General features: G+C 39.0%; 1 protein-coding gene across 2 annotated transcripts in view; it reads left to right on the top strand.

Moving 5' to 3' along the window:
- dcc (DCC netrin 1 receptor) overlaps window positions 1-27,460 on the top strand; it is a 1,120,333-nt gene that overhangs the window by 1,012,018 nt on the left and 80,855 nt on the right. For both annotated transcript variants that reach the window (XM_008117567.3, XM_008117566.3), the window contains exons 21-22: window positions 2,369-2,401; window positions 22,855-22,920. In XM_008117567.3, the coding sequence (XP_008115774.2) occupies window positions 2,369-2,401; window positions 22,855-22,920 (99 nt within the window). The remainder of the gene's footprint in view (window positions 1-2,368; window positions 2,402-22,854; window positions 22,921-27,460) is intronic.

The following is a 27,460-nucleotide window of genomic DNA, read 5'->3' as shown; positions in this document are numbered from 1 at the left end:
GAACACTTTTTGACCCATTGCATTTCAAAATTTGCCAGACAGGCCAGGCCAGTGGCAGATGAATGGAGAATGTTTGTGTGAACTAACTGAAAAAAGTCAATGAATTCCTATGCACATTGCACATATCTCATTTGTGGTGCAAAAAAAGAAGAAGGAAGGAAGGAAAGGGCATTATAATATTTTAAATGAAAAACAATTTTAAGCAAAGCAAACTTAACAGTATTTCAGTGGAAGACCCCAGGAGCCATCAAGTCCAACCCCCTTTTGCCATACAGGAAAAGCACAATTAAAGCACCCCCCAAAAAATGGCCATGCAGCCTTTTAATAATAGTCATAGTAATAGGAGCAACCCTAGGGGCCATCCAGTCCAACCCTCTTCTGCCATGCAGGAAAAGAACAATTAAAGCATCCCCAAAAGATGGCCAACCAGCCTTTGTAATGATGATGATGATGAGGAGGAGAAGGATGATGATAGCAGAAAACACAGGGGTCATCCAGTTCAACTCCCTTCTGCCATGCAGGAAAAGCAGAATCAAAGCGCCCCCTGAGCTGTGGGAGGGAAATAGGGTTTTGGAAGCAAGCAAGGTGAGAGGGAAAGGATCTGGGTGGTGAGGGAAGTGAGGAAAAAAGGCTTCTGGCAGTGACGGGGGTGAAGAAAAGGGCTTTTAGTGGTGAGGGAAGCGAGGAAAAAAGGCTTCTGGCAGCAAAGAAGGTGAGAAAAAAGGCTTTTAGTGGTGAGGGAGGTGGGGAAAAAGCTTTCGGTGGAAAAGGAGGTGAGGAGAAAAGGCTTTTGGCGACGAGGGAGGTAGCAGGAAAAGACTTTTGTCGGTGAGGGGATGGGAGAAAATGCTTTGGGCGACAAGGGAGGCATGGGAAGCTTTGAGTGGTGAGGAAGGGGGAGGAGAAAGAAAGAGGAAGAAAAGCTTGAAGGGGGAGGAGGGGGAGAGAAGCACGGAGCCTTTCAGTATGCTTCATGAAGCCCCAAGAGCTCCATGGAGCACACTTTACGAACCATTGCTCTAGACTAGGCTTGGAAGCAATCGCACAATTGGTGTCCATGTGGTATGGTGGTAGGGTGGAATCTTCATAGTCCAGGCAAAACTGATTCAACCCCGCTGGACTGTCATCTTATATTTCCTATCACTGTTGACACTGCCGAACAACCACACAACTCTGAAGAGGTCAGGTGCCTTTGCTAACAGTGGGCAACAAGGGGATGGCTCATGCCCATGGTGGCAGCATGGACTTGATTCATCCCCTTTTCCAGTCCATCTCCTTGTCAGAACAGGGAAAAGGGGATGGCAGTGTTAGCCCATGTGGACAACAAACCAATTTACATTGGAGCCAGTCATACCATCCACACTTTGACCAAAGTATAGGGTTGCGCCATAGTTTCAACAAAACTCCATAGTATTCCTTGACTTTCTTTAACATGGGGCTAAACCGGGAACAGAAATCACTGAAAGTAATTTTGACATCCAGGAGGGTCTTCTGGTACACTTTGGGTTTTAGGGCTAGTATAGACAAACCCCTAGTGTGAGTAACCCCCCAGGGAGGCCAAAACAGGACTTTCTGTTTGAAAGTGAAACATTTATATTCTGCCAGGCATGTAGGAACTCACTGCAAGTGTTTTAAAGTGATACTTTATTTATACTTTCTGACTTTTAATTAAACGATTCTTTGGAGTTTAATTATATTTTAACAATTACCATTTTGTGTGTCATTGTCAGAGATTTTTGTTTGTTTGTTTGTAAACTGTCTTGTGTCCCAGTTTTAGAGGGGGAGGCACAATATAAAGGAATAAATAATGATAATGAACTAAATAGCACTGCACTTGAAGAATGCTGCCAAAGTCTGTAACTCATAAAGACGTGACTGAAGCACTAGTAATTCCATCTTTTTTTCCTCGTGTGATTAAAAGCACGTAAAATTGCTTTCCCACAAAATGTAAAATGATGACAACCCAAGTCAGGAACAACAGACTTAGGAGGATTTGTGTCTAATTATTCAAAAGAACAATCTCATGTTCCTTCATTTCACTTCCACTTTTAATTAAGCTTTCCAGTTGGTACTTCTGATCTGACGAAAGAAACCTATTGTGTGTGGGGGGATGTGTGAGTGTGTGTGTGTGTGTATCTGATTTATTTGTAATGAGACATGGGCCATGAAAGTCGCATTTGTTTTTTTCAGAATTACTGTGAAATGGAAGAGAAGTGCTAAAATCTCTTTTTTTCTGCCTGTCATGCCCATCAATCATGGGGGGATCTGTCTTAATGCAAAAGTTGGCTAGCAAACTTGTTGATTTGATAAATCAATATACATGCTGGAAACTGTCAAAAAATCTGACAATATGGTCTTTGTCTTACAGTGGAACATCCTGACAAAATGGCTAATGATCAAGGTAAGATGCTCTTTTTTCCTCTTAGAACCAATGCTAAGTAATAGAGGTGAAGCCATCTCCCCCTGTTTTGTGTTCCACTGTTCACCTGGCTGGCGCACCTGACATGACATATACTGGCATGATAATTAATTTCGTTAATGAAGTTCTGCTTGGTTGAGGCTGCTGTTTTGATGAGCAAGATGTAAATTTTCTTGTGGGGAAATTGTTTTGTCTCTTTTCTGTCGGACCAATTAAAATGTCAGGTGCCTTTGTATGAAATACATCCCTCCCCTTCTCCACTTCTGAATAATTCACATTAGGTCTAATTAAGCTTGGCATCATTTCCAACCTGCACTTCCACCATTTTCATGCGTTATAGGTTAAGGTTCTGCAGCCTTATGGTAAAATCCACCTTTAAAAAAAAGAGAAAAAGAAAAGAAAAGTCATAAATCACCTTCTCTCTCAAATACAGCATGTCCACAATAAGAAAGGCAAACTTTAGTCAACTTGTCAAGGGAGTATAGTTAGTAGCATTTTTGCTCTCTTTTTTTGAAGTCCTAGTTTGACAGTTTTACTTTATTTTACAAGCTAATTTATTTTGTTTCTTTCTTATATATTGAAGACATTATTTCACCATTAGTGGGCAGAGCATCTATCCCTCAAGATATTGTTGGACTACAGCTTCCATCATTTCTATTCTGATGATGACTGATGGGAATTATAGTGCAGCATTTAGAAGGCCACAAGTTTGCCCCTTTCTCATATTAGCAAGCTGTGTTGAAAAAAACCTGCTTATTGTCATTAGAATTCAAAAAGAAAATATCTATCTCTTTAGGCCAGTGATTTCCCCTGATAATGCTCCTAGTGGTTCTCAACCTGGGTCCCCAGATGTTTTTGGCCTTCAACTCCCAGAAATCCTAACAGCTGGTAAACTGGCTGGGATTTCTGGGAGTTGTAGGCCGATAACATCTGGGGACCCCAGGTTGAGAACCATTGATTTAGTAGGACCCAAGTTTATCATGTTGGCAACACCCATTAAAAAGTAGAACTACATCAAAGATATAATATAAATATTAGGTCTTATGAAATAAAGTCTGTGTATTTTGCAGTTTTTTGTTATCAAAACTGAAATATTTCTCCAGCAATTGCAAAGAACAATAATCATTTACAATGCAATGAAGATATGTGTGGGTGGCTTAGATGCAACAGCATCTAACAGCAAAGAACTACAATGAAAGGAAGATTATGCCTTACTATTTTCTCCCTTCCTTGCACTTGTGCGGCTTCTGGGCTTACTGTAGATTTGGAGAACATGGAGCTCTCCACAAATGTTTAGAGTAGACTGTCCTTTTCACCAGCCTTAACTATCAAAGCTAATGGTGACTGTTGGGAATGGCAGTCCAATAAAATCTGGAGGGCCACATACACATTCATGGCAGACAGAGGGGCGGGGGTAGACTCTTCCTCATTAAAAACTTCACCCTCTTGACCACACTCATGTATTCTTTGGCTGCTTTTCATTTGTGAAACTTTGAATGATATGTTAAAATATTATATGATTCCTGTCACTGAGTAAAATGAGAAACCCTAGACAAGTTGTTAATGGCATCCTCCTGGACATCTATAATGAGCTAAGGCTCCTGATATCTCACTATTTTTGCTAGATAGTTGTTCTGGGTAATAAACTATTATATTCAAATTCCGTATGCAACTGTAAATAGACAAACCAAACAGTCCTCCCTGTTTGATCTTAATAGGCATTCTGGAACATAAAATACATCCCATTTTCCTTACATAACAATTCCACATAAACACAAAAAGAATGCAGTGCCATTTCCTCTATGATTTGGGTGAAAGCACGGCTAATTTTTCTGCCTGTACAGTATCTGCATAATAAACTAGATTTGAAAAGTGAAATGTTAGAAGGAAAACAACAATACACTTGAGAAACGGATGAACTTTTGAAGCAATTATTGTTGCGTTTCAAAGCATTGATGTATGCTGTTTTAGTTCTGCCCAGATTTCAAGGGACATGATTTCAAGGTTGTTGGTTTTTTTTAAAAAAAAATCATCATAATACAGCACCTGAAAATAAATGCCACCAGCAACAGAGGGAATGTTTATACAGTTTAGGGCCAGACTACCTGTCAGTATACAAACCTACCAAAGTCCTGAGATCTAGGGAAGAGCTTTCTCTCTTTCTCAACACCATGAGAAGCCTGTCTGGTGAAAACACATGGCAGAGCCTTCTTGGTAGTTGCTCCCAGACTAAGGAATCCCCTTCCCTTTGCTTCCTCCAGCAGGGAAAGAGTATTACAGAGACTGAGCATCACTTATCTGGAATTCTGAATTCCAAAAGACTTTTTAAAAAAATGTCCATGTGGGTGCCTAAGATACACTTTTGCTTTCTGTCATTGATAAAATTATTTTTAAATGTTGCATAGAATTACCTTCAGTGTATAAAGTGCTTATGAAACATAAATGAATTTGTTTTTTGGTTTGCGTTCCATCTTCAAGGCATTGTGCCCATGTAAATATTCCAAAATCTGACGAAATCCAAAACACTTCTGGCCCCAACCATTTTGAATAAAGGGACCTCAGCCTTTATTCAGATAGGCATTTCATGACTGATTGGTTGCAAAGAACCTTTTCACATGCTGTGTATATTGCATTTTAAACTTTATTGCTGTTGCTGACCAGAAGATCAGCAGTTTGAATCCACAGGATGGAGTGAGCTTCCATTGTTAGCCCCAGCTTCTGCCAACCTAGCCATTTGAAAACATGCAGATATGAGTAGACTAATAGGTACCACTTCGGTGGAAAGGTAACAACACTCCATGCAGTCATGCTGGCCACAATACCTAAGAGGCACCTATGGACAACGCCAGCTCTTCGGCTTAGAAATGGAGATGAGCACCAAACCCCATAGTCAGATCCAACTAGACTATATGTCAAGAGGAAACCTTTACCTTATATATAGAGAGAAGGGGGGGGGGGGAGGGAGATTTTAATTCACTATTTATCAGATTGTGTTTGATTTTTTTATTATTATTGAGGTTTCAACTTAGCTTGTGTTTCAGTTTAGCTTGTGTTTTGTGGCCAACCCTTGCCAGTAGAGAGACGGCATATAAATTGTATTAAATTAAATTAATCAAAGTAGGAGGCTCCCCATTGCATCCATGGCTTCATTGCCCCCAGGGCCATTTGAGCTGCTGATTTGGAAAATGATGCATATAATTGAGTCAACTGGCATGATAAACGGGAAGGAGAGAGGCTAATTTTGTAGGTTCTTACAAAGCCACTGAAGGAAGGACTTTTCCCACTTCAGGAATAGAGGAAAGGAATCTTGATTTGTGAGAAATCATCTTCCCTGGTAAATCAAAAATGGATTTCCCAGATGTCAAGGAGGAGAAATAAGTGAAAAGACATCAAGATAATGTAAATATTTAGTTCAAAATTTATTCTCTGTGAAAAGTGCATGCAGATGTTTGCGACAGAAAATATCATTTTGTGTACAAGAATGTTGATGTTGTTGTTTTCTCTATTCAATCTTTCTTACAGTTCAAACTCAAAGCGGTTTGCGACAAATTAAAAATGTCATTGCAAAAAATCCACAAGATACAAATGTTAAAATGAAATTCAACAATCAAACAAAGCCAGGCTGAAATATTCATCACAAAACATGTGTGAGTGCACACATATGCACACACTAGCATAACAATTGTTGGAAGTTTTATGCTGAAAAAATCTGTGCAGGAAGCAAATTTTCTGTGCAGAAAGTCTTTATTGTTAGGTGGAATAAGCCATAAATATCCCTTGCAATCAGTTTTCAAAAACCTTCTTGCAATGTGGAAAATTATTTGTTCTTTCTAGAGAGAGATTTACATTTGAAATTTCTATCTCTACACCTTTTAAGGGCTGTTTGACAATACTTCCTGCATGCTTAGCATTTTTTACTCCTTTCCTCTTTCTCTGCAGTTAATAACTTAGGTGTTCATTGGCTGTACCTTCCATGCTTCACTACAGTTATCCTTGCATTTCTAATTTAAAATTTCCCTTTCTTTCTCCCACCAAGTTGAGATAGGAGTAAAATTGATGAGGAATGGTTTGACATATGTACAAATCATATCCCCCTTTCCTGCTGGCTAGTTTTTCTGGTAGTCTCACCAAAGGTAAAAGAACATCCATTGAATATTCTGTCCACGGCTTGGGCTGTTCTGTGTTTATTGACTCCTCTGTACAAAAAGATAAAATGTGTGCACATGTGTGTAAAACATGCATTCTAAACCCTGTCGCTTATTCTGTAAGAAGCTTGCTTGAAGAGAAAAGCATAGCCTATAGTATTACATTGAAAATATTCATAGTATTAAAATGCTTGAGCAATGGCAGTAGTTGAAGCAGTTCCTTCAGGCAGAAAGGCAGTCTATGCACAGGAAACTAATAGTGACATCAATCTGATGTCAAGCAGACAGTGATTCCCTTTTTTGTTTTAGTGCAAAGATTACAGGAACTCTCCAAGGTGCTGAATCCTAGCTTCCAAACAAGTTCACCACCTTGGACAACTCTCTTTTATTATTGGCTCCAGCAACCACAACTGGTATTTGTTATGAATTGATTGCTGTGGTTAATCAGCATATTGAGTGCTGTGGTGAGGCTGAGGAAACAGGACTTGCTTAATGCCTGCTAGGGAATGAACTTAACTGCTCTGACACATCATCAGGTCTTGATCTAAGACATTAGAAGTCTTTCGGCTGTGAGGGAAATGTACACCTAAGAAACTGGTTGGATATATTCTGCCAGATCTATATATATAAAAGAGTGATGGCATCACGGCGATTCACAAAACAACAAAAGTACAGGCCCCCCAACCTCAAAATTTGACAACACAACCCATCATCCACGCCTCAAGGTTGATACAACAAAAAGAAAAGAAAAATAAAGTCCTAATTAGAGGGAGAGCAATACTTTTTTATCCAATTGCTGCCAGTTTAGAGGGCTAATCTCTGCCCACTTGGTTGCCTAGCAACCAGCCAAGGGACAGCCAGGCTTCAGTTAGGGGACAGGCAGATTTAGGCCTCACTTAGACTTCTTCCACAGATTATCTAATTTGCACTGGATTATATGCCAGTGTAGACTCAAGGCCCTTCAACACAGCTATATAACCCATTTATAATCTTATATTATCTGCTTTGCACTGGATTATCTTGACTCCACACTACCATATAATCTACTTCAGTGTGCATTTTATACAGCTGTGAAGAAGGAGCCTCATATAATCCAGTTCTGAGCAGATAATATAAGATTAGAAATATACAGTAGAGTCTCACTTATCCAACGTAAACAGGCCGGCAGGATAAGTGAATATGTTGGATAATAAGAAAGGATTCGGGAAAAGCCAATTAAACATCAAATTAGGTAATCATTATACAAATTAAGCACCAAAACATCATATTATACAACAAATTTGACAGAAAAAGTAGTTCCATGCGCAGTAATGCTATGTAGTATTTACAGTAGAGTCTCACTTATCCAACACTCGCTTATCCAACGTTCTGGATTATCCAACGCATTTTTGTAGTCAATGCTTTCAATATATCGTGCTATTTTGGTGCTAAATTCATAAATACAGTAATTACTATATAGCATTACTGTGTACTGAACTACTTTTTCTTCCAAATTTGTTGTCTAACATGATGTTTTGGTGCTTAATTTGTAAAATCATAACTTAATTTGATGTTTAATAGGGTTATCCTTAATTCCTCATTATCCAACATATTCGCTTATCCAACGTTCTGCCGGCCCGTTTATGTTGGATACCGTGTTTCCCCGAAAATAAGACACTAAAAACCACTAAAATATCACAATGAATTTAAAACACTGACTACAAAATCATTATGAAAAGGCAGACTGCGTTGGATAATCCAGAACATTGTATAAGCAAATGTTGGATAAGTGAGATTCTTCTTTAATATGAAATAATTACTGGGATAGAATAATGCAGAACAATATAATCTCTAAAACCAGGACAGTAAATAAACAGGGGAATTCCACACAGGAAACAATCAGGGCCAGCTAACACCTCCCAACAAAGTATTCCCATCATCAAAGTCTGGAAAATCCTCTGTTTTCTCAGGGCCACAGACAGTAGAAGCACATAAAATATTGCAAACAACACCACTCTGAAAACAAGGGAATTCCAGACAGGAAACAATCAGGGCCAGCTAACACCTCCCAATAAAAAATTCACTCAGGGAGGAAACAGCCAGGCTTTAAAGCTACAAGGCCATTACATCCTAATCATTTTTCCTAATTGCAGCATTCATACTTGCCTCCAACAAACAAAAAAAAACCAATCAGAAATATTGTATATTCACAACCTTTAGGAAATAATATCCCCTGATGGCGCAGCGTGTTAAAGCGCTGAGCTGCTGAACTTCTGGACTGAAAGGCCACAGGTTTGAATTGGGGGAGCGGAGAGAGCCCCCACTGTTAGCCCCAGCTTCTGCCAACCCAGAAGTTCGAAAACATGCAAATGTGAGTGCATCGATAGGTACTGCTCCGGCGGGAAGGTAACGCCGCTCCATGTAGTCATCCCACATGACCTTGGAGGAGTCTACGGACAACGCCGGCTCTTCGGCTTAGAAATGGAGATGAGCACCAACCTCCAGAGTAAGACACGACTGGACTTAATGTCTGGGGAAAACCTTTACCCTTTACCTTAACTACCACAAATTCCTCAATACTTTATTTCCCATACCACCAGACTTCGCCACAGCAACGCGTGGCCGGGCACAGCTAGTGCTTGATAAAATGATAGATAGAAATACAGAAAAGAGGTGAAACCTGGAGCTTTTCTTCTACTTCCCCTGTTTCTTTCAGGCTAGCCAAAGCAGCAAATGAACTGTCAATTGAAATTCTATCAAGAGATATTTAACCTGGAGCCTTTTCACGCTATACAGTTATACTGACTCCACTTGAACTGCGTGGTTATATCCTATGAAATCATGGGGTCTGCAGTTTAGTTATGATCCCAGAATTCCACAAAATATTTTTAGAGAAGTCCAAGTAAAATCATGGTGCTACAAATGTGTGGTGAGAAAGGGTTCTGGCAGACAGTCATATCCATAGGACAGATCAAATCTTTACAATTTAAATGCATTCTACTGGCCACAATATTAAAATGTGGGGTTACCTTCTCACCTACACCCAAGTACACAATTTCCTCCATATCCCTGATCCAAATACTGATGCCACAAACATTTTGCACACATTTGCACAATTTCATGGGTTTGAGTGAGACTTTTACATCTTGTACTTAATGAAGTAGGCTGCAGTCCATGAAATATTATGATTGATGTTTCTTTTTCTCCATTAGCCTCAAGGCTGCATTAGGATTCTCTTATACCAAGGGTTCCCAAACTTTAATCCTCCAGATGTTTTGAATTTCCACTCCCAGAAGTCCCTGGCTAACAGTCAGGAATTCAGATGTTCTAAACACCTGGAAGATTTACTAAGCATTTGTTCCAAATAGGGTTTTTTTTTCATTTTGGGGATGGGAAGAACTGGATTAAAATATGGAAAAGTTGATCCATCTAAGCCCAGAGTTTCACCTTCCTGCCCCCAATTTCTAGAGGCTCTTTGTATAGGAGAAAGGTACAACAGGGTCACTTCCATGCTGTAAATAGTGTCATATTGCCTTTGGCCAATGAAGACAGAGGAAAATGTTTGAGTTGATTTTTAAGTATTTCCTCTCCCTTCATATTTGACTAGAAATAACTTGAAGTTTTTTAAAGAAGAAAAAAAACTTCAAATGTGAAGGAAACGGGCACTGGGGAAAGAAATCCCATTCTTACCTGGTTACACAATTTTTAGGTTAATCTACCATTGAACAATATACAGGTTCTCTGAGGTGGAATGTCCAAAGAGTGATTGTTTTGGTTCAATCAGTCTGGATCTGAAACTCATATAGTCTCGTGCTTTAATTCTGAGTACATTGGAATCACTACAGAAAAAAACATCATCCTTACCAGGTGGCCAGATGTCCAAACTGTGCAAACACATTTCATTTTATTTCATGTGGAGAACTAAATAAGCATGCTAAATGGCAGTTAAATTACTTTGGGCATTTGGCCACAGCCCTGGTTTAGCTGTAAATGCTTCAGAAAAGAATATTCCCTTTTCTTCATATTCCTATCTGTTGGGGTTCCATTCTCTCCCTTTCCCTCTCTTGTGGGCTGGGAAGAACATGCGATATTAAATGATCCTAAAAGTCAAAGACAAGGAGAAAGGAAGGAAGGACAGAAGGAAGGAAGGATGGAAGGACAGAAGGTAGGGAGGGAGGGTGGCCAATGGTGTTTGGGCAGAGGTTTGGGCAGAAAATATCCTTCCTTTTCAATAAGGTTAAGAAAGATACAATAAAGATACATTCCCAACAAAAGCGAGTGCTATGTCTCATTGTCATTGAATCATAGGCAGAGATAAACTAGTCTGCCCTTCACAATCGCTGAGGGGCACAAGACACCCACAAAAGTGAAAATCAGCAAACAAAGAATGTTATTTTTCCTCTAACAGAACATCGTTCTAGGAATTTCTAGATCCTCTAGCACAGCTCTATGGTCAATTTTCGCTAAAAATTGATCATAGAATCATATTGGAGGAATATAGGACCTCCAGCAGTAGTTGACCATGGGCTCACATTAGAGAACCTAAAGATTCTTAGAGACAACATTTTAATAAATTCCATGAATAATCAAAACCCCTTAAAATTAAATATACAAAAGTGGAGGCACAACTGTATATCCTAATAAGGTGAGTCATTTTAACATTTATTCTTTTTCTCCATATACAGTAAGTCAAATTTAGCTGGTAACATCAGTCAGTGTAGTAAAAGCCACTCATTTTTAATATGCATAAGTAACACCCACTTGTCTAGAACTCTTTATAAAGTGATGTGCAAACAACAGATGAGAGTTTAGAATGATTGACACCAATAGTAAAATAGCTGACTTGTGCTGCTGGGTTATTATTGTGTGAGATCTTTTAAAATCTGCAACAATGACAATAATGACAACGATGTTATACTATACCCCCACCCTGTGGTTGTTTGTTTTTCTTTTCACTTTATTTCAACTTTTTCATTTTAGATTTTCTGAGAGACCCAGCCCTCTGCATCCTTATTCATGGCATTTTAGGAAATCTCTTTGGCACTGTTATCTCAAAATAGCTATTTCTGGGGAGGGATATTGGACAACAGCTAAAATGTTGTCTCCAAACCCTGCTTCCAATAGTATATAGTCAGAAATTAAATATCCTAGATACCTATATTATTTGGAAAATTACAGATAAATGATGCAGAATAGATAGCAATACATCCAATAGAATTCATTGGAGACACTAGAGACACTTCTGGAAGTAGCAGTCCATTTTGCCAATGGTTCTCCTTTTTCAACCCCAACCCCTTGTTAAAAATTGGGCTTCCATCATTTCTAGTTTTAGTTTTATTCACTGTTTATTAAACCATTTCTCTTCAACGTGCTTAATACATTGTTACCTAAATGCAATTCCTCCTTTGATTTGATGTTTACCCTGCCATCTAATTATCTTAAGTCCAATAACAAGAGCCTATCATTTCCTTGATATCTTCTCCATGGATCTATATGCATTCAGCATCTTCATATATCATTTTTCTAGTTGCCTAGGCAAGATCTCTTTTGCAGAGTTTTATACAGATTTCAAAATACTGTTAGCTCCCCCCCCCCCCGAGATAGCTGTTTTTATAATGAACCTCTTTTTCTTGTGATATAATTATACCAAAATGTACAAAATTTGTTGCTCCGCAATGAAGGCTTTTTTGTGCAATCGTGTACAAATTCATTGAATTTCATTAAGAAAAAATTTAAAGCATGGAAGGAATACTGAAGGGGATAAAAACATGAAGCAACAATAACAAGGATGAAGAAACATGAATAGGGAAGACTTAGCATGTATTATTTGCAGAACTTGGGAAAGTTGGACGAAGGATTCTGGAATTTGTAATCCAAAATGTATCTTTTTCAATACAGAGGTCAAAATCCAACACAGCAGGCTCTTTAAATCAAAGAGGTCTAGATTCAGGTTTGGTTACTATTCAACATTTGATGCACTGTGTTTCCTCCAACTGCAGCTAGCAATTCAATACAGGCTAGAAATGTTAAGGATTTGACTAAACTCAAACCTATCTCCAAACTCTTTATTATCCTGATTTGGAAAGGATAGTCCCAGTTGTCATCCTACTTCTTTAGTTTATTTTACAATGTTCCAGTTTCTTTTTTCTCTTCCCACTTTTCCCCTTTGCTCTCATCTTTACTTCAGTTGCTACAAATTGAGTTCAAAATGTAAAAAAAAACCTTTGTAGGCTATTAACACAGTATTTATTTATTTATCATGTCAGAAGCAAACCGAGGGTTCAGTTGTAATGTATTTGAAAACACAAAGTTAAAAAAACTTGACATTATACTAAATGTCCTTTGACCAGTAGCTGGCCACTTGGAGCTCCTCTGGTGTTGCTATAAGAAGGTCCTCCATTGTGCATGTGGTAGGACTCAGACCGCATTGTAGTAGGTGGTCTGTGGTTTGCTCTTCTCCACACTTGCAGGTCATTGACTCCACTTTGTGGCCCCATTTCTTAAGGCTGGCTCTGCATCTCATCGTGCCAGAGTGCAGTCTATTCAGTACCTTCCAAGTCACCCAGTCTTCTGTGTGCCCAGAAGGGAGTCTCTCACCCGGTGTCAGCCACTGATTGAGGTTCTGGGTTTTAGCCTGACACTTTTGGATTCTTGCTTGCTGAGGTGTTCCTGCAAGTGTCTCTGTACATCTTAGAAAACTATTTCTTGATTTAAAGCATTGGTGTATTAGCTGATATACAAACAGGGGATGGGCCGGAGATGTCAATCTCTTGGTCCTTTCATTGCTGGCTGCTACTTGCTGGTGAATGTCAGGTGGTGCAAATCCAGCTAAACAGTATAATTTTCTCCAGTGGTTAACACAGTATAGGGGAAAGGAGAGAATGTGTCCAAATTAAGCCCTTTCTAATAGGCTCAGTCAAAATCAAAGGACTGCAGCCTCATCTAGCTTGTCTGTTTTTCTTCATAAATTCTGCAATTTTGACTATACTCCAGTGTCATTTATTGCCGGCCATTTTAATACCTTCCTGGTTTTAATCTCATAAATAAACAGAATGTGAATTATGTGAACATTCAGGGAAATAGCATCTGAAAGGGAGGTGATGCCTCATTTTCCCTCCCTTTTTAAAGAAAAGAACTACTTCACAACAATTCAAAAAATGTAATTCAACCTGCACTGTGTTTGGATTGCAGCAGATGTGTGGATGCCTGGCTATTTGAAGAAGAAACTGTCTCAGCTCAATTTCTTTTGGCTGAAACTCAGAAAATGTCTGCTCTTGTTTGTCACAATGCTTCCTCCCAGCTGGTGGGGAAACCACTGCAAGTAACATCTATTGCCTAATGCCAGCAAAAGGCAGCCACCTCACTCCATGCTGTGCTAACAGAAGGATGTCTCATTGGATTTTTTTTCTCACTTTTTTCATTTCTTCCCGATGCTTCTCTTAGCCCTGGGCTTTTGCTGCGTGTGAGACTGGCTGCAAAGTGGAACACGGTGGCAGTACAATAAGGAGAGATTTGGATGGATTTCAAAGCTCTTTTTATTTAACAAGGCAACACATTTCCTTCTAGCTTTGGTATTTTCTGAAAGTATAAGGATGAGAGAAAGGGAGAGAGAGAGGGAGAGGGAGAACGTTTTAAGCTGTGGCATATTTGCCTGTCTTCCCAGAAGGTTTTGCCTGCTCTGATTTTTTGTGAAGCAGATAAAAAGGCAACATTCTCAGAACTAAGAAACTAAAAAGCTTGCCTACAGTGTGAATGCTCAGCAGGATATGGAGATAATCAGATATAATTGGATGTCTTTCTTATTGTTTTTTTTTTTAAAAAATCTGAAGCAAGTTTCAAATGGTTTAAGAGTTCAGAAAGCCACTGGAATTGTCATAGCCTTAGACCACAGACGTATGTACATTTACCAGGAAGTAAGCCTCATACAATGATGCTAACATTTTTCAAAGAATTCTCCATCAGTACATCCATATGTCCATTAGGGAGGAGGGAGCAAGCTTGTCTTCTGGAGACTAGGATGCGGAACAATGGCTTCAAACTACAGGAAAGGAGATTCCACCTGAACATTAGGAAGAACTTCCTCACTGTGAGAGCTGTTCAGCAGTGGAACTCTCTGCCCCAGAGTGTGGTGGAGGCTCCTTCCTTGAAGGCTTTTAAGCAGAGGCTGGACGGCCATCTGTCAGGGGTACTTTGAATGTGATTTCCTGCTTCTTGGCAGGAGGTTGGACTGGATGGCCCGTGAGGTCTCTTCCAACTCTATGATTCTATGATTCTATGATACTAAACATAAATTATTTCAACCTTAGATTAAATCTCCATTTTCATCCATTTCTACCGTTGGCTTTTTATGGTGGTCTCTCTCCCTTGCCCTTGTTTTTTGAAAGTGGAAAAAATTATAATATCTCTTGGAGAGGAGATGGGTCATCACTGCTGCAGTTCCAGGGTAGGGAAAGGCACCCACCATGGTTCCAGGAAGAAGAGAAGGAGGATCAGGTCTTGCATGCTCCTGATACTTCACTTATTCTGTGGATCCTGACTCCTTTTCCTCTTTCCATCTGCTGTGTATATCTGTGTCACCAGGGCAAAGGAAAAGAGGTAAATATATGAGGGATTTATAGCACATTTAACTCTTGAAGATGGAGCTACCCTGTGAACATTCAGATGGCAGCTCCATCCTCAAAAACTACACATTTTTAATGGCAAGCCCTGATATTTCACAGAATTAGTTTCTCAAGCTCAACCTCAGATCAACAAGGCTCAAATCTGACTTATCCCACTGCAACACAAATTCAGTGAAATATGTCAAATAAATCTGCATCTGACAAGACTTTAAGAAGAGAGCAGCACTGTGCATGGACCAGTGAATGTGACTTTTGTTGTTGTCCAGAATTTGAAGCCATTATCCAATGTGCTGCATGTACACTGACGTTCACAGTTTGCCACTATAAAAAGACCCATGGCGTCTGACCAGTGGTCTCTCTAGCCTAACATTGCCTCAAGCAGGACTTCAGTGTAGCAACTGATGGGTTTCTTCTGTTTTGTTGTTGTTGTTGTTGTTGTTGTTGTTGTTGTTGTTGTTGTTGTTGTTGTTGTTGTTACTGTCATTATTATGACTAGGTGACCATCTGTTCAGGGTGCTTTGATTGTGCTTTTCCTGAATGGCAGAAGAGGTTGGACTGGATGGTCCCTGTGGTTGCTTCTGTTGCTCATCTTGTTGCTGTTGCTGTTGCTGTTATTACAAAGGCCAGGTGGCCATCTGTTGGGGGTGCTTTGATTGCTTTTCCTGCATAGCAGAAGGTGGTTGGACTGGATGGCCCTTGGGGTCTTCCACTGAAATACTGTTCAGTTTATGCTAATCAAAAAGTTTGCTCATGCCTAATATATATATACATTATATATAATATAATATATAAACCTTTATTGGGGCTCCATCAGAAACTTTTGCTTCAAAAAGGGCTCTGTAGCTGAAAAAGTTTGAGAACTCTTGGCCTGGCATGTTAGTTTGTTCTGTCTGATTACTTTCAAAAGACAAAATGGCAGAATTGTTTTAGTTCTCTTCTTCCATCGATTCTGACCATTCAATAGGAATTCTCCCTATGACACTAAAGCAGCAGCTTGAAACACCTGTGGTGCCCACAGAGATAAACAGTACAGTATAAAAGATACTATCATTTTGCTAAATGTGAAATAAAGACAGGGTATCGAAAGCCCCTTTATACACACATTGCCTAAAGCCTTTTTGAAATAGATCCCTGTTTTCTCTAGAAATAAATGCTGCTTTTTCTCAAATATTTTGAAGTTTATGACTCAGTCGTAGAAAGTAACCAAGCTTAAGACTATATTAGCTCCTGCAAACCTATCTGTCACTTTGAGATGAATCTTGCGGTTGGGTTTACAAATTATGGTCATAGAGCATATGCAGTTTTATTTCAGTTTAATTATCCAGAATAACTATGCCTGTCTAGAGTTGCTCTTACAAGCAGGAATACAGATTAATATCACAATCTTTCATATATAATAATGTGTCCTGATACTTATATATAATTACCCTGAAACCACTTTGTGTTCTGAATCAGTCAGTCTTTGTTTATGTATTATTTTATTGATTTAGCATTTCGCTACCACAACGTCTTATTTAATTTGTTTACTCACAGAATTTTCAGATGTTAGGAATATAATATGACCCCTCCGTATTCATGGGAGATATATTGTATGACCCACCCATGAATACCTGAAGCCTAAGAGTGGACGTATACCATAGAATAGCACTGGGACAACATAGAGAGGACCTTAAACATTTCTGGTGGTGGGGGGGATAATTTTTGGAGTGTTGATAGGTAGATATCAAATAAATTTGTAGCTATCACATAGTATATACTGAAATTGTGGATAAGGGGGCTGTGCTGTATTTGGGATTTTGATGTCAAAAAGAATTCAAGAATTAAAAAGCAACATTCTGCCAATCAAAATATGTAAAATATTAACAATCAGAGACTGATTAAAGCAGCAGATATATACCAACTTTTTATGGTAGTTTCTTTAGCTATTATTTTCAGAAATGCATGATAATATGAGTTAGATACGTTTGAGTAATGGGGTAAGGGCTTGAAATTTCTGTAATTAACAAAATATTCCCCATTTTCCATCCTTAATTCACCCAGTTCGATACTGTAGTTCCCATAAATATGATCAAAATATTGAATATTTTCACCTTTCGGGTTCTCTTTGCTTGTCTAACCTGAATAATAAAAAGATATGTTCATAAATTGAATACACAATATTGGAGAGATTTATTTTATTGACAATGTCATGCACTAGACTTGTAAAAGGCTATTTGGTTTTTTAGCTATGCTGTTTGTCTAATTGTTTGAAATTTTAAAAGCCTTTGTTCTCTTGCTTCTGTACATATGCCTAAAAGCTTTTGGTTTTCTGTTGAAAATTTCCTTTCTGAAAACATTCCAGAACATATTGAATATGGAGTGGATCTGATTTGATAATTATAGGTATTTTCACCAGGCTGAAATAAAATTAGTGACTCATATATTTTCAGATTAGCTACATTATTTTCTATTCCCCCTCCCAAATGTACCACCCATCTTCTGGAAAAAAGAGGCTTCGGAGGAAGAATCCATGGCTAGACAAAGGTGGAATGGAGTAATATGAACTAGAGTAACTACATTAAAAACATTGTAGGGCAGTTCTTCCATTTGCCTGAGTTGGTGGTTGTCTAAGGTGACAGATAGTAATGGCGGTAAAATTGTGAAATAGAGAGCTATGAGACGTATGGCCCATCCTACATATTCTAAAACTGGCTACTTTGTATACAGAATGGGAACAATCAGTGGTGGAGTAACCGCCTTAAATGTTCAGGTCATCACCATGACAAGTTCCCATAGTATCATCCCTAAGGAGAGTTTGAAAACAAAGGAAGCCATGGACCTCTATTTCTCTTCATTACCACCAAGAACAAAAATCTGGAAAATACTCCAAATTACAACAGTTCTGCACTGTAGAATTAATGCAGTTTGACACAACTTTAACTGTCATGGCTTAGTGCTGTGTTATCATAGGAGTTGTAGTTTTAACTTTCCCTGCCAAAGAGGGCTGCAAATCCCAGGATTCCATAGCATTGAACCATGGCAGTTAATGTGGTGTCAAACTATATTAATTCTACAGTGTAAATGCACCCTAGCAGAGTTGTTAATAATATTTCATTGCTGGGGTAATCAACTTCCTTCCCAATTACTGTTGAGAGTGGAAATAAATTCAAAGAGAACAGGAGAGTTCAAGGGGCTTGGCAGATAATGCCATAGTCTCTGACTCTCTACTAATCAAAATGTCCAGAGAGCTTCAATTCTGCTTCTGCTACATGACTGGGAAAGATTGTCATCTTGCTCTTCACCTCAGGCAACAAAATGTCTTGGGCTGGTCCAGACATTGCTCACATGTGTTTTTATTTAGCCACATGTTTTGCATGTTCCGTTTTGCTTTGAAAATTTGGAAAAGAAAATATTTTTTTGCAAATGCTGTTTAAAAAGTGGGTTTGGCCAAGGTATCATTCAATCTAATATATAAGAACAACAAAAAATGCAAACAAAGAAAAAGAACACCCCCCCCCCCAATTTGCGTGATGGTACAAAATGGCCAATTTGCTCTTCTCTTCCAATCATCATGCCTCAACACTGAGGATCAAATGCCAATGGCTCTGCAATTAACTTGATTGAGAAGTTGATTATGCTGAAAGCTCCTGTGATGATAATGACCTTACATTCTTAATTGTGCCTTTCATACTAAAGTACTTCACTCATTGATAGGCAATGCAGTAAAAGAGGACTAATTTCAAAGGTGCGTAAGCTGCAGGCACCATTTCTAAATGAAATGTAACTATTCTTTAAGTTAACACCATCTCTTTCAAAGCATATCTCAGGTTTGCCTAAAGAAATTCAGGATGCTGTTAAGTCTCCCTAAAAAACTCATTTTACAGTGAGCCTCTGTGTCTGAGGGTAATACAAGAATGATGTGTTCACAACAACATGGGTATATCTGTCATAAGAGATAAATAATAGCTCTTCACCGTGGTGTGGTTTTCATTGGGAAAACAGTGTGGTAGAAATAGTATATACCTCCACCCACCCCCCAACCCATGGCCCAATCATCTGAATGCAAATTCTTACCCAGCCCAATATGGAATGACAAAGAGGGGAAAAGATGAAGGATGCAGTTATTGATCACCGACATCACATCTAGTTTTCCCTGATGGTATCACACTTCACCCAGAAATCACAACTGCTTGAAAAGTTCATCAAAAAAAAAATCCATATATTTATGAAAAACACAAACTTTTCCAGTAGTTGTGATTTCTGGATGTGATGTGATGCCATCAGGGAAAAACATGGTGAGTGATTGGTGATCAATAACAGAATCTTTCATGCTGAGGAAGGATTTAGATCCCAATCATGCAAATCCTTCCTCAACCCATCCCAGTTTGCAGCATGTGAGTATAAACCATTTCCACCATTTTATATTTCTAATGGCAATATGACAATATATTAGAATGTATTATCATTGTAGGGATTCTTGATGAGCAGAATATAATTTGAAATGATCAAAGGTCCTCCTAACCTAAAACAGACAGAACTGATTCTGACTAAAGATGGCTGAAGACTCATTGTTTGATATTGTTTTTGCTGAATAATTGTAGAGAGGTGCTTCTCACTATTTTTTTTAGTCAAATCATTTTTTCTTAGTCTAATCATGGGTCCTTGGTGACACAGTGAGTTAAAGCACTGAGCTGCTGAACTTGTGGACCATAAGGTCCCAGGTTCAAATCCCGGGAGCAGAATGAGTGTCCGCTGTTAGCCCCAGCTCCTGCCAACCTAGTAGTTCAAAAAAATTCCAATGTGAGTAGATCAATAGGTACCGCTCAGCCGGGAAGGTAACAGTGCTCCATGCAGTCATGCTGGCCACATGACCTTGGAGGTGTCTATGGACAACGCTGGCTCTTTGGCTTAGAAATGGAGATGAGCACCAACCCCCAGAGTCAGGCATGACTGGACTTAACATCAGGGAAACCTTTACCTTTTTAATCATGGAAATAACCCTTGTTTGCCTCATGACCACAGTGTCATCATGGCACATCACATAGCTTTATCAATTGGTGGGTTCTAATATCATGGGTGATTGGTTTGTGATTTCTTCAGCTATAAGGAACTGAGAAACTTTGTATTATCATTCTACCACAGTTGTAATAACTAACTATATGCTGTAATCTAGATTCCTATCACATTTACTGTTTCCAGGGAGTAAACCCCTTTCAACTCTGAGTAATTAGGGTTACCATATTTTCTCCTTTTCCCCAGACATGTGCTTTTGTCAGAATGGAAATTTCTGCCTGAGCAGATTTTCAGAAATATAAGAATTTTAAACTGTCCATTTCTTTTTTTCACTTCTTGCACATTGATGCCACCTCCTCACCACCATCCCATTAGCTTCATCAAAAGCTATCCTAGGAAAACAAATGGAACCCAACATGACAGGAAAGAGGGGGAGAGACAGACAGACAAGGTATAGAATTAAAAAATGTGATGGCTGTGCCACAAAGTGTCATAACTTGCTGTAAAAACAGCAACCTTCCAATGCAACTTTTGAACACAAAAAAGGAGAGCTGCCTCTCGACTTGTGAGCATTTGGGAAGACATTAGCTGTGCATGGATCCGTTTTACAAAATGGGCTCAAGAAGATTTGGCTCTTTCAGCTCTTTTGGCCAGCCATAATGCCATGGGTGTCACTGCCATTTTTTCCGGCTGCAATAGACCACACGGCTGCCGACCATTGCTACTTTTGGTTTCATTCTGCTGCACGTGGAGCACGGAGAGGCAGCTGCGTGCCCTCAAAGGAGTTTCCCTATGAGTCCTGCCTGTTGAGCCAATCAGAACAGAAGAAAGCCATGATGTGTCTTTTAGCCAAGCTGGGTCTCCATTTTTCTGTTGTGAGCAGGCTTCTAAGAGACACAGATAATGCTCTAGTCAGCTGGTGAACTAAATTCTCAGTGCAACTCACAGCTCTGCCTGGCTTGCCTTGCTTTTTGATTCAAATGGCAATAAATAAACGTTTCCTACATACTTAAAAAACTGCCAACAATGGTGCCCTTCACATGATGCATGCTTCAAATGTGGCGTAAAGGTATCGTACCATTTTTAAAGCCACCATAAAATGAGGAGGTGATTTATATCTTTTTTTAACAATGGCTAATGTTCCTTCAGGTGGTGTGGCTCCCATTGAAATAAGTGTTTAACAGGGGTGCCTTAACTCAGATTCATTGAAGGGGGGGGGGGGGCAACTGGCCACAGAAAAGGTGGTTTCTAAAGTCTGATGCCTTAACCCAGGCTGTATTGAGGAATATGAGGAGAAACGATACCAGAAAAAGTGGTTTCATAAGACTGATGCCCTAAAAATTATGGAAAGGGAAGCCTTGGAAGTTCTCCCATTGCTGCCAATAGGCCAGAGCAGAATAATTTTGCCAGCCCAAATTCAGGAGGCTCCCAAAAATGAATTGGGGAGGGGGGGCACTGAAATCTAGACACTGAAATTGGCATGGGATTTAACAGAATTGCAGGCATGTCACAGCCCCAGGGTTATTAATGTTGGTGGAATCTGTCCTTTTCCATGAAGCAAAAAAGGGCATCATGTTGTTTGAAAACTTAAATAAAACATAGGTATCTCATTCTTGGGGGTGGGGGGAAACCCACTCTAAATATGAGAACTGAAAACCAACCTCAGCCCATAAGTAGACAATTAACAGATACTATTGCTGTATCTTTCACTCTCTGTTTATGCTCAATTTTGTTTCTGGGTTGGCAATATTTTGGCCAAGGACAGGTTGAGTATCCCTTATCTGAAATGCTTGGGATTGAAAGTGTTTTGGATTTTGGGATTTTCTGGATTTTGGAGTACTTACATATATGTGAGATGTCTTGGTGATGGGGCCTACATCTAAACAAAAAACATTTTTAATAAAATTGTGCATGAAAAAAGTTTGTATATTGAACCATCAGAAAGCAAATGTGTAACTGTCTCAGTCACCCATGTGGACAATTTTGGATTTTGGAACATTTCAGATTTCCACATAAGGAATGCTCAACCCATACTATCCCGCAGAGGATCAGCCTTGCAACAGACATATCTGGGTATTGATTCATACTGATGGTCTGAATTTGTCTCAGAAACTATTTCAACAGTGTGTGTGTGTATGTGTATATGTGTGTGTGTGTGTGTGTGTGTGTGTGTGTGTGTGTGTATGTATATGTGTGTATATATATATGAACAGAGAACCTTAAGCTAAGATGCTAAGTGAGAACTTCTGTCACCTGGTCAAATAATATAATTCACTGGCCCTGGAAAGAAATGTCAAAACTATAGCTATATGAGAACATGGACCACTGGAACATGTGCATGCCCAGCACTTTGCCTGTCATTTAAGGAATAAATGGCTGTCAGATCTGTCAATTTCATAGAGAGAATTTTCTGATTGGTACCTAAAGCTTTGGCTTATTGTGTCACTTTTTCAACTAGCAATCCAGAAGAACAACGAGATGGTGGGGAGGGAGGATGAGAGCCGAAGTATTTGGAGATTTTGGTTTAAAAATCTGCTTTTATGACAGATTTTCTTTTTCTTGCAAACCGCAATTGTCTCCTCTTGTGATACCTAATGGCATAAACATCAGAGGGAAATGCTTTCAAAACTCATAACCCATCTGCCTTGACTGGGCTCATGTGCCATTCTCTTCTGATGTTCAGTTTCCTTTTTTGCAGGTCGCCATGGAGATGGGGTCTATTGGCCAGTTGACACAAACTTGATCGACAGAAGCAGCCTTAATGGTAAATAATAAAAAATGTACTAAAAGTGATGTTTTTCCAACTAGGTTTTCTCCTAGAGTTTCACCAGTGATTTCTGTATTCCTTGTGCCATTTAGTATATTTAGAGCTTGCATAAACACTGTTTGAAACTTTAGTACTAGTATCTTTGGTAATCGGTACTTGATAGCATTTCAAACAAATATTCTAAATATCATCTCTATCTAACTAGGGCCCATTATGCACAAAATCTGCAGGTTTACCATATGCACATAACATGGTGGCTAAATAAAAGTGTTTGACTATGTTGCTTGAGGCCACACACTAGGAATACAGCATAATACTCATATTCATGGGTTCTTGGACTTACCACAATTAATAATGTTAGCAAATAATCGTAAACAAGTTAAAATGGGGAATATGGTGTTTTATCCCATTCCCTCATTGCCAGAAAAGCAGATCTTGGAAATGCTATTTTTGGTAACTGAATGTTACCAAAATCACTGTAATGTTGATGACATAACAATGTCATCATGTTGATGACATAGCTGGTGGTAGCAGAGCATAAACACTTCAGGTGCTAGGGCTATGAATGAAAGAAGCCACTGAAAACATTTGCTCAGAGCTAGCAAACTGTGCTCACCTTCCCTTGCCACCATTCTGCAACCCTGGGAAAGGTGTATCTGCTAGTTTGGTGCACACATTGGATTCACAAATGCATGCTGTGTGAGCTATTTCCAAACCTGCCACATCCATTTTTGTCCTGTTATTTCTGACCAATTAATTTATGCAGTACTGATGAATCATGCAATCTATCTCTGCTGCAAAGTTAACATGTTATTCTGATATTGCAGTAGTATGGCATGTATCAACTTGAAACCCAACACAAAGCTGCACATGGTGATTTTTCATTGACACCTTAGTTTCTGCGCTTTGCGCAAATCATACTTGTCTACTATATCTGTGGCTCATAGGATCAGTTGGCATCAAGCTGTTTAGCATAGTGAATAGGTCATGAGAAACTGAAACAATGCTTTTAATGGATTTTGACCTAATGCACTAGGTAGAAAACAGTTGACATTGATAAGGTATTAGTAAGTGGAAGCCTGCAATAGTTACAGTTCATTGCCATGTGAAGTTGTCAGTGGAATCACTGGAGCACAATCCTCCATGAGAAGCAAAAGTGTGGGAGATTAAAGAGGGAAATGGAATAGATAATTGAGAAAAATTAATTATCCCTTGGCAGTTTCGAACCATGGCAGCACAGTCATTATTTATACTGTAGATTTAGCAGATACAAGCTGCACAGCCAGGAAATTGCACTGTACTGAGAAGCAGATCCTTTTGTGTGCCCATTCCAAGCTCCTTTGTCTCCAAATATTTTGATGCTTGAGGACATAGCATTGGTATGCAGGCAGTCCCCAAGTTACAAACAAGATGAGTTCTGTAGGTTTGTTCTTAAGTTGATTTTTTTAATGTAAGTCGGAACAGGTACTTTTTAAAAGTCTAACTCCAGTTATATGTATATGTGTATGTATATGTATAACATAGAGAAGGGTTAACTTCCCTGTGGTGTTTGTTTTGCTGGCTTGTTGTGGAAACAAGGATTAGTGCTAAAGCTCAGTAGACACCTTTTCCCCATGATAACTCTTCCAGGAGTGAATTTCCCTTCCTGAGGGTAGATTTCTCTCACTTCCTGTTGTCTCATCCTTGTTTTACACTATAAGTCATTTGTAAGTTGGATGTAAGTTTTTTAAACTCTGGGACTGCCTGTATATTATTTCATTTAATTCTTCCTGTTCTTTGGTACCAAATCTACAGTTATAATGCACTGGAACACATAGGCCTGCACTTTTTCAGGGTGCAATTCAATTTCACCAAAATCAAATCTCCCACTCTAGAGTACCCTGAATAGATTATTGTAAGGTAATTTGCAATCTTGGAAAAATGTCCCCAAAAGGCAGCTGTTTCTGTTTTGGTTTTTGCCTTTGGTTTTTGTTGTGTTATTTCAAGTCATTTCTGACTTACAGCGACTGTAAGGTGAACCTACTGCTGAATTTTATTTACTTATTTATTTATTTATGGTATTTATATTCCGCCCTTCTCACCCTGAAGGGGACTCAGGGCGGATCACAATGCACATGTACATGGCAAACATTCAATGCCTTTATTTATTTATTTATTTACAGTATTTATATTCCGCCCTCCTCACCCCGAAGGGGACTCAGGGCAGATCACAATGTACATATACATGGCAAACATTCAGTGCCATTAGACATACAACATACAGACAGAGACACAGAGGGTATTTAACATTCCAGCTTCTGGCTTTCATGAGGATATGCTCAATTCTGGCCACAGGAGGAGCTGTTGCTTTATCATCCACTGTGATGCTGAGTCCTTGATGAAGTACTTCCTCATCTTCTGGCACGCTGCTGGACATTTTTATGGTGATGTAAATGAGTTAAATTAGCCTCCCTGCATAAAGCGGTACCTAAATTTTCTACTCGACAGATGCAACTGTCTTTCGAGATGCATAGGTCAACAACAAGCTAGGCTATTAATGGTTGGGGGCTTAATCCGACCTGGGCTGGCTTCGAACTCATGACGTCTTGGTCAGTAGTGATTTATTGCAGCTGGCTACTAACCAGCTGCGCCACAGCACAACCCTGTTTTTGTTGGCAGGATTTGGGAATTTGCCTGTGTCTTTCCTTGAGGCTGAGAAAATGTGACTTGTTCAAGTTGATCCAGGGAGCTTCCATAACTGAGTAGGAATTTGAACCTTGCTCTTCTCATCCATCCCTCAAAACACTCCACCACACTGGCTACCAGTTCTAAAAATGCCACAGACTGTCAAAAGACAAATAATTTGGTCTTCTGAACTCTTTCTAGAAACCAAGATGACTGAACTATTGTACTTTAGACATATCACAACTCATTATAAAATACAATAATGCTTGATAAGGTAGAAAATAGAAGGAGAAGAGGGATAACATGTTACAAGTAGATAAAAACAATCAAGGAAGACACGGCCCTTAGTCTGTAAGACCAGAGCAGGGCTGATGATAACAAGGTGATTTTGAGTTCTCTCATTCATAGGGTTGTCGTAAGCTGAAGCCAACCTGACACAATTAACAACAAAAAGAAGAATTACTAGGCTCTGAGATATCTCAAGAAAAATCAAATTACTGGTATGAATGTACTGGACATTTTCAGACATCTCAACACTCTTTGTTAATAAATAACTGTTAAAACAGTGGTGCTGATTGCAAGGTTACAAGTAGATACATGTACTTATAATAAATATATTTTGTGTTGAATCTATTGCAATAAACTCTGAATTTAGTACAGACTCCACTCTTTAACCCTCAAAGGGGCACATTTTCACTTCCACTAAATTATTACTAGAAATCTATTGAACAAGAAGAATTATTTTTGCGTAATTAGAGTGGAGCAGAAGGCACATACAGTGTGGCTCCTTTCTAGTTTATATTTTAAGGTTCCCAATGAAAGCTGTGATTTTAATTAAGCCTGTCCTGATATAGGAAGGCATTGAAGAACACACACACACACACACTATGATTTATAGAAATTGAGCAGCTTCTAATCATGATCAGCTTTGGTTTAAACACTCATCAACTACTTCTCTTTAACATTCCATACCTAATGGGAGTTTAACCTTTTTTATGTTATTGAATCTATAAGGAGAAATTTTAAAAAACTGAATGTTATATAAAAGCCAGGCTTGAAAAAAAAATAGTACAAGGTGTGCAGCTGATTAAATCAGACAGATTCATTAATTTTCCACATACATGATGAGGAGGGAATACTTAATGCTGTCTTTCTTTCTTCCATTTTTTTTTCAAAATCTGTAGCTTACTGGTAGATAAATGACCTCTTTTGTACACGAAGCAGACAAGTCAGAGATAATATCAGTAAATCTGGTCTGTTTAATGAGGTCTCTACATTGATACCTGAGACTTTTCTTTATCTGAGCCTCCGTAGACAAGGATTCTCAGCTGTTGCTATCGGCCTCTGTCATTAGTGGAGAAACTGTTGCTGCATAGTTTGAAATGTGAGAGAAAGCTAAGCCTTTGCTCTATGTTCCCAGTATTTGAAATGTGCAAATTATACCTGCGTTGGACAGAAGAAAAGTGTGGAGAATGCCCCCAACTCATCTATTTACGGGGAATAATAGCTTGTCAGAGAGGAAAAACTGATTCATTAATATATGGAGACGGAAGGCATGTTTTGCTGTAGGGTCTCAAAGATAATCAATATGGTGCAGTGGTTTGAGCATTAGTTTATATCTCTGGAAACCAGGGTTTGAACTATGGAATACTACTGTGTGATCTTGGAGTGTTACACTCTCTCAGCCTCAGAAGACAGCAAGGGGCAAATCCCCTCTGAACATAACCCCACTTTAGGATCGCCACAATGCCACAACAACAGATCTTGAAGCTAAAGAATGAAGATGATGATGATGATGATGATGATTATACTTATTTATACCCCACTTCGTTTCTGAAATCGGCTAAACATGAAAGCATTAGCATACAATTTA

The sequence above is a fragment of the Anolis carolinensis genome, chromosome 2 (assembly GCF_035594765.1).
Source record: "Anolis carolinensis isolate JA03-04 chromosome 2, rAnoCar3.1.pri, whole genome shotgun sequence".
Classification (NCBI taxonomy): Eukaryota; Metazoa; Chordata; class Lepidosauria; order Squamata; family Dactyloidae; genus Anolis; species Anolis carolinensis.
Note: the sequence above shows the minus strand (reverse complement) of the source record. Positions and strands in the feature narration are given on the sequence as shown.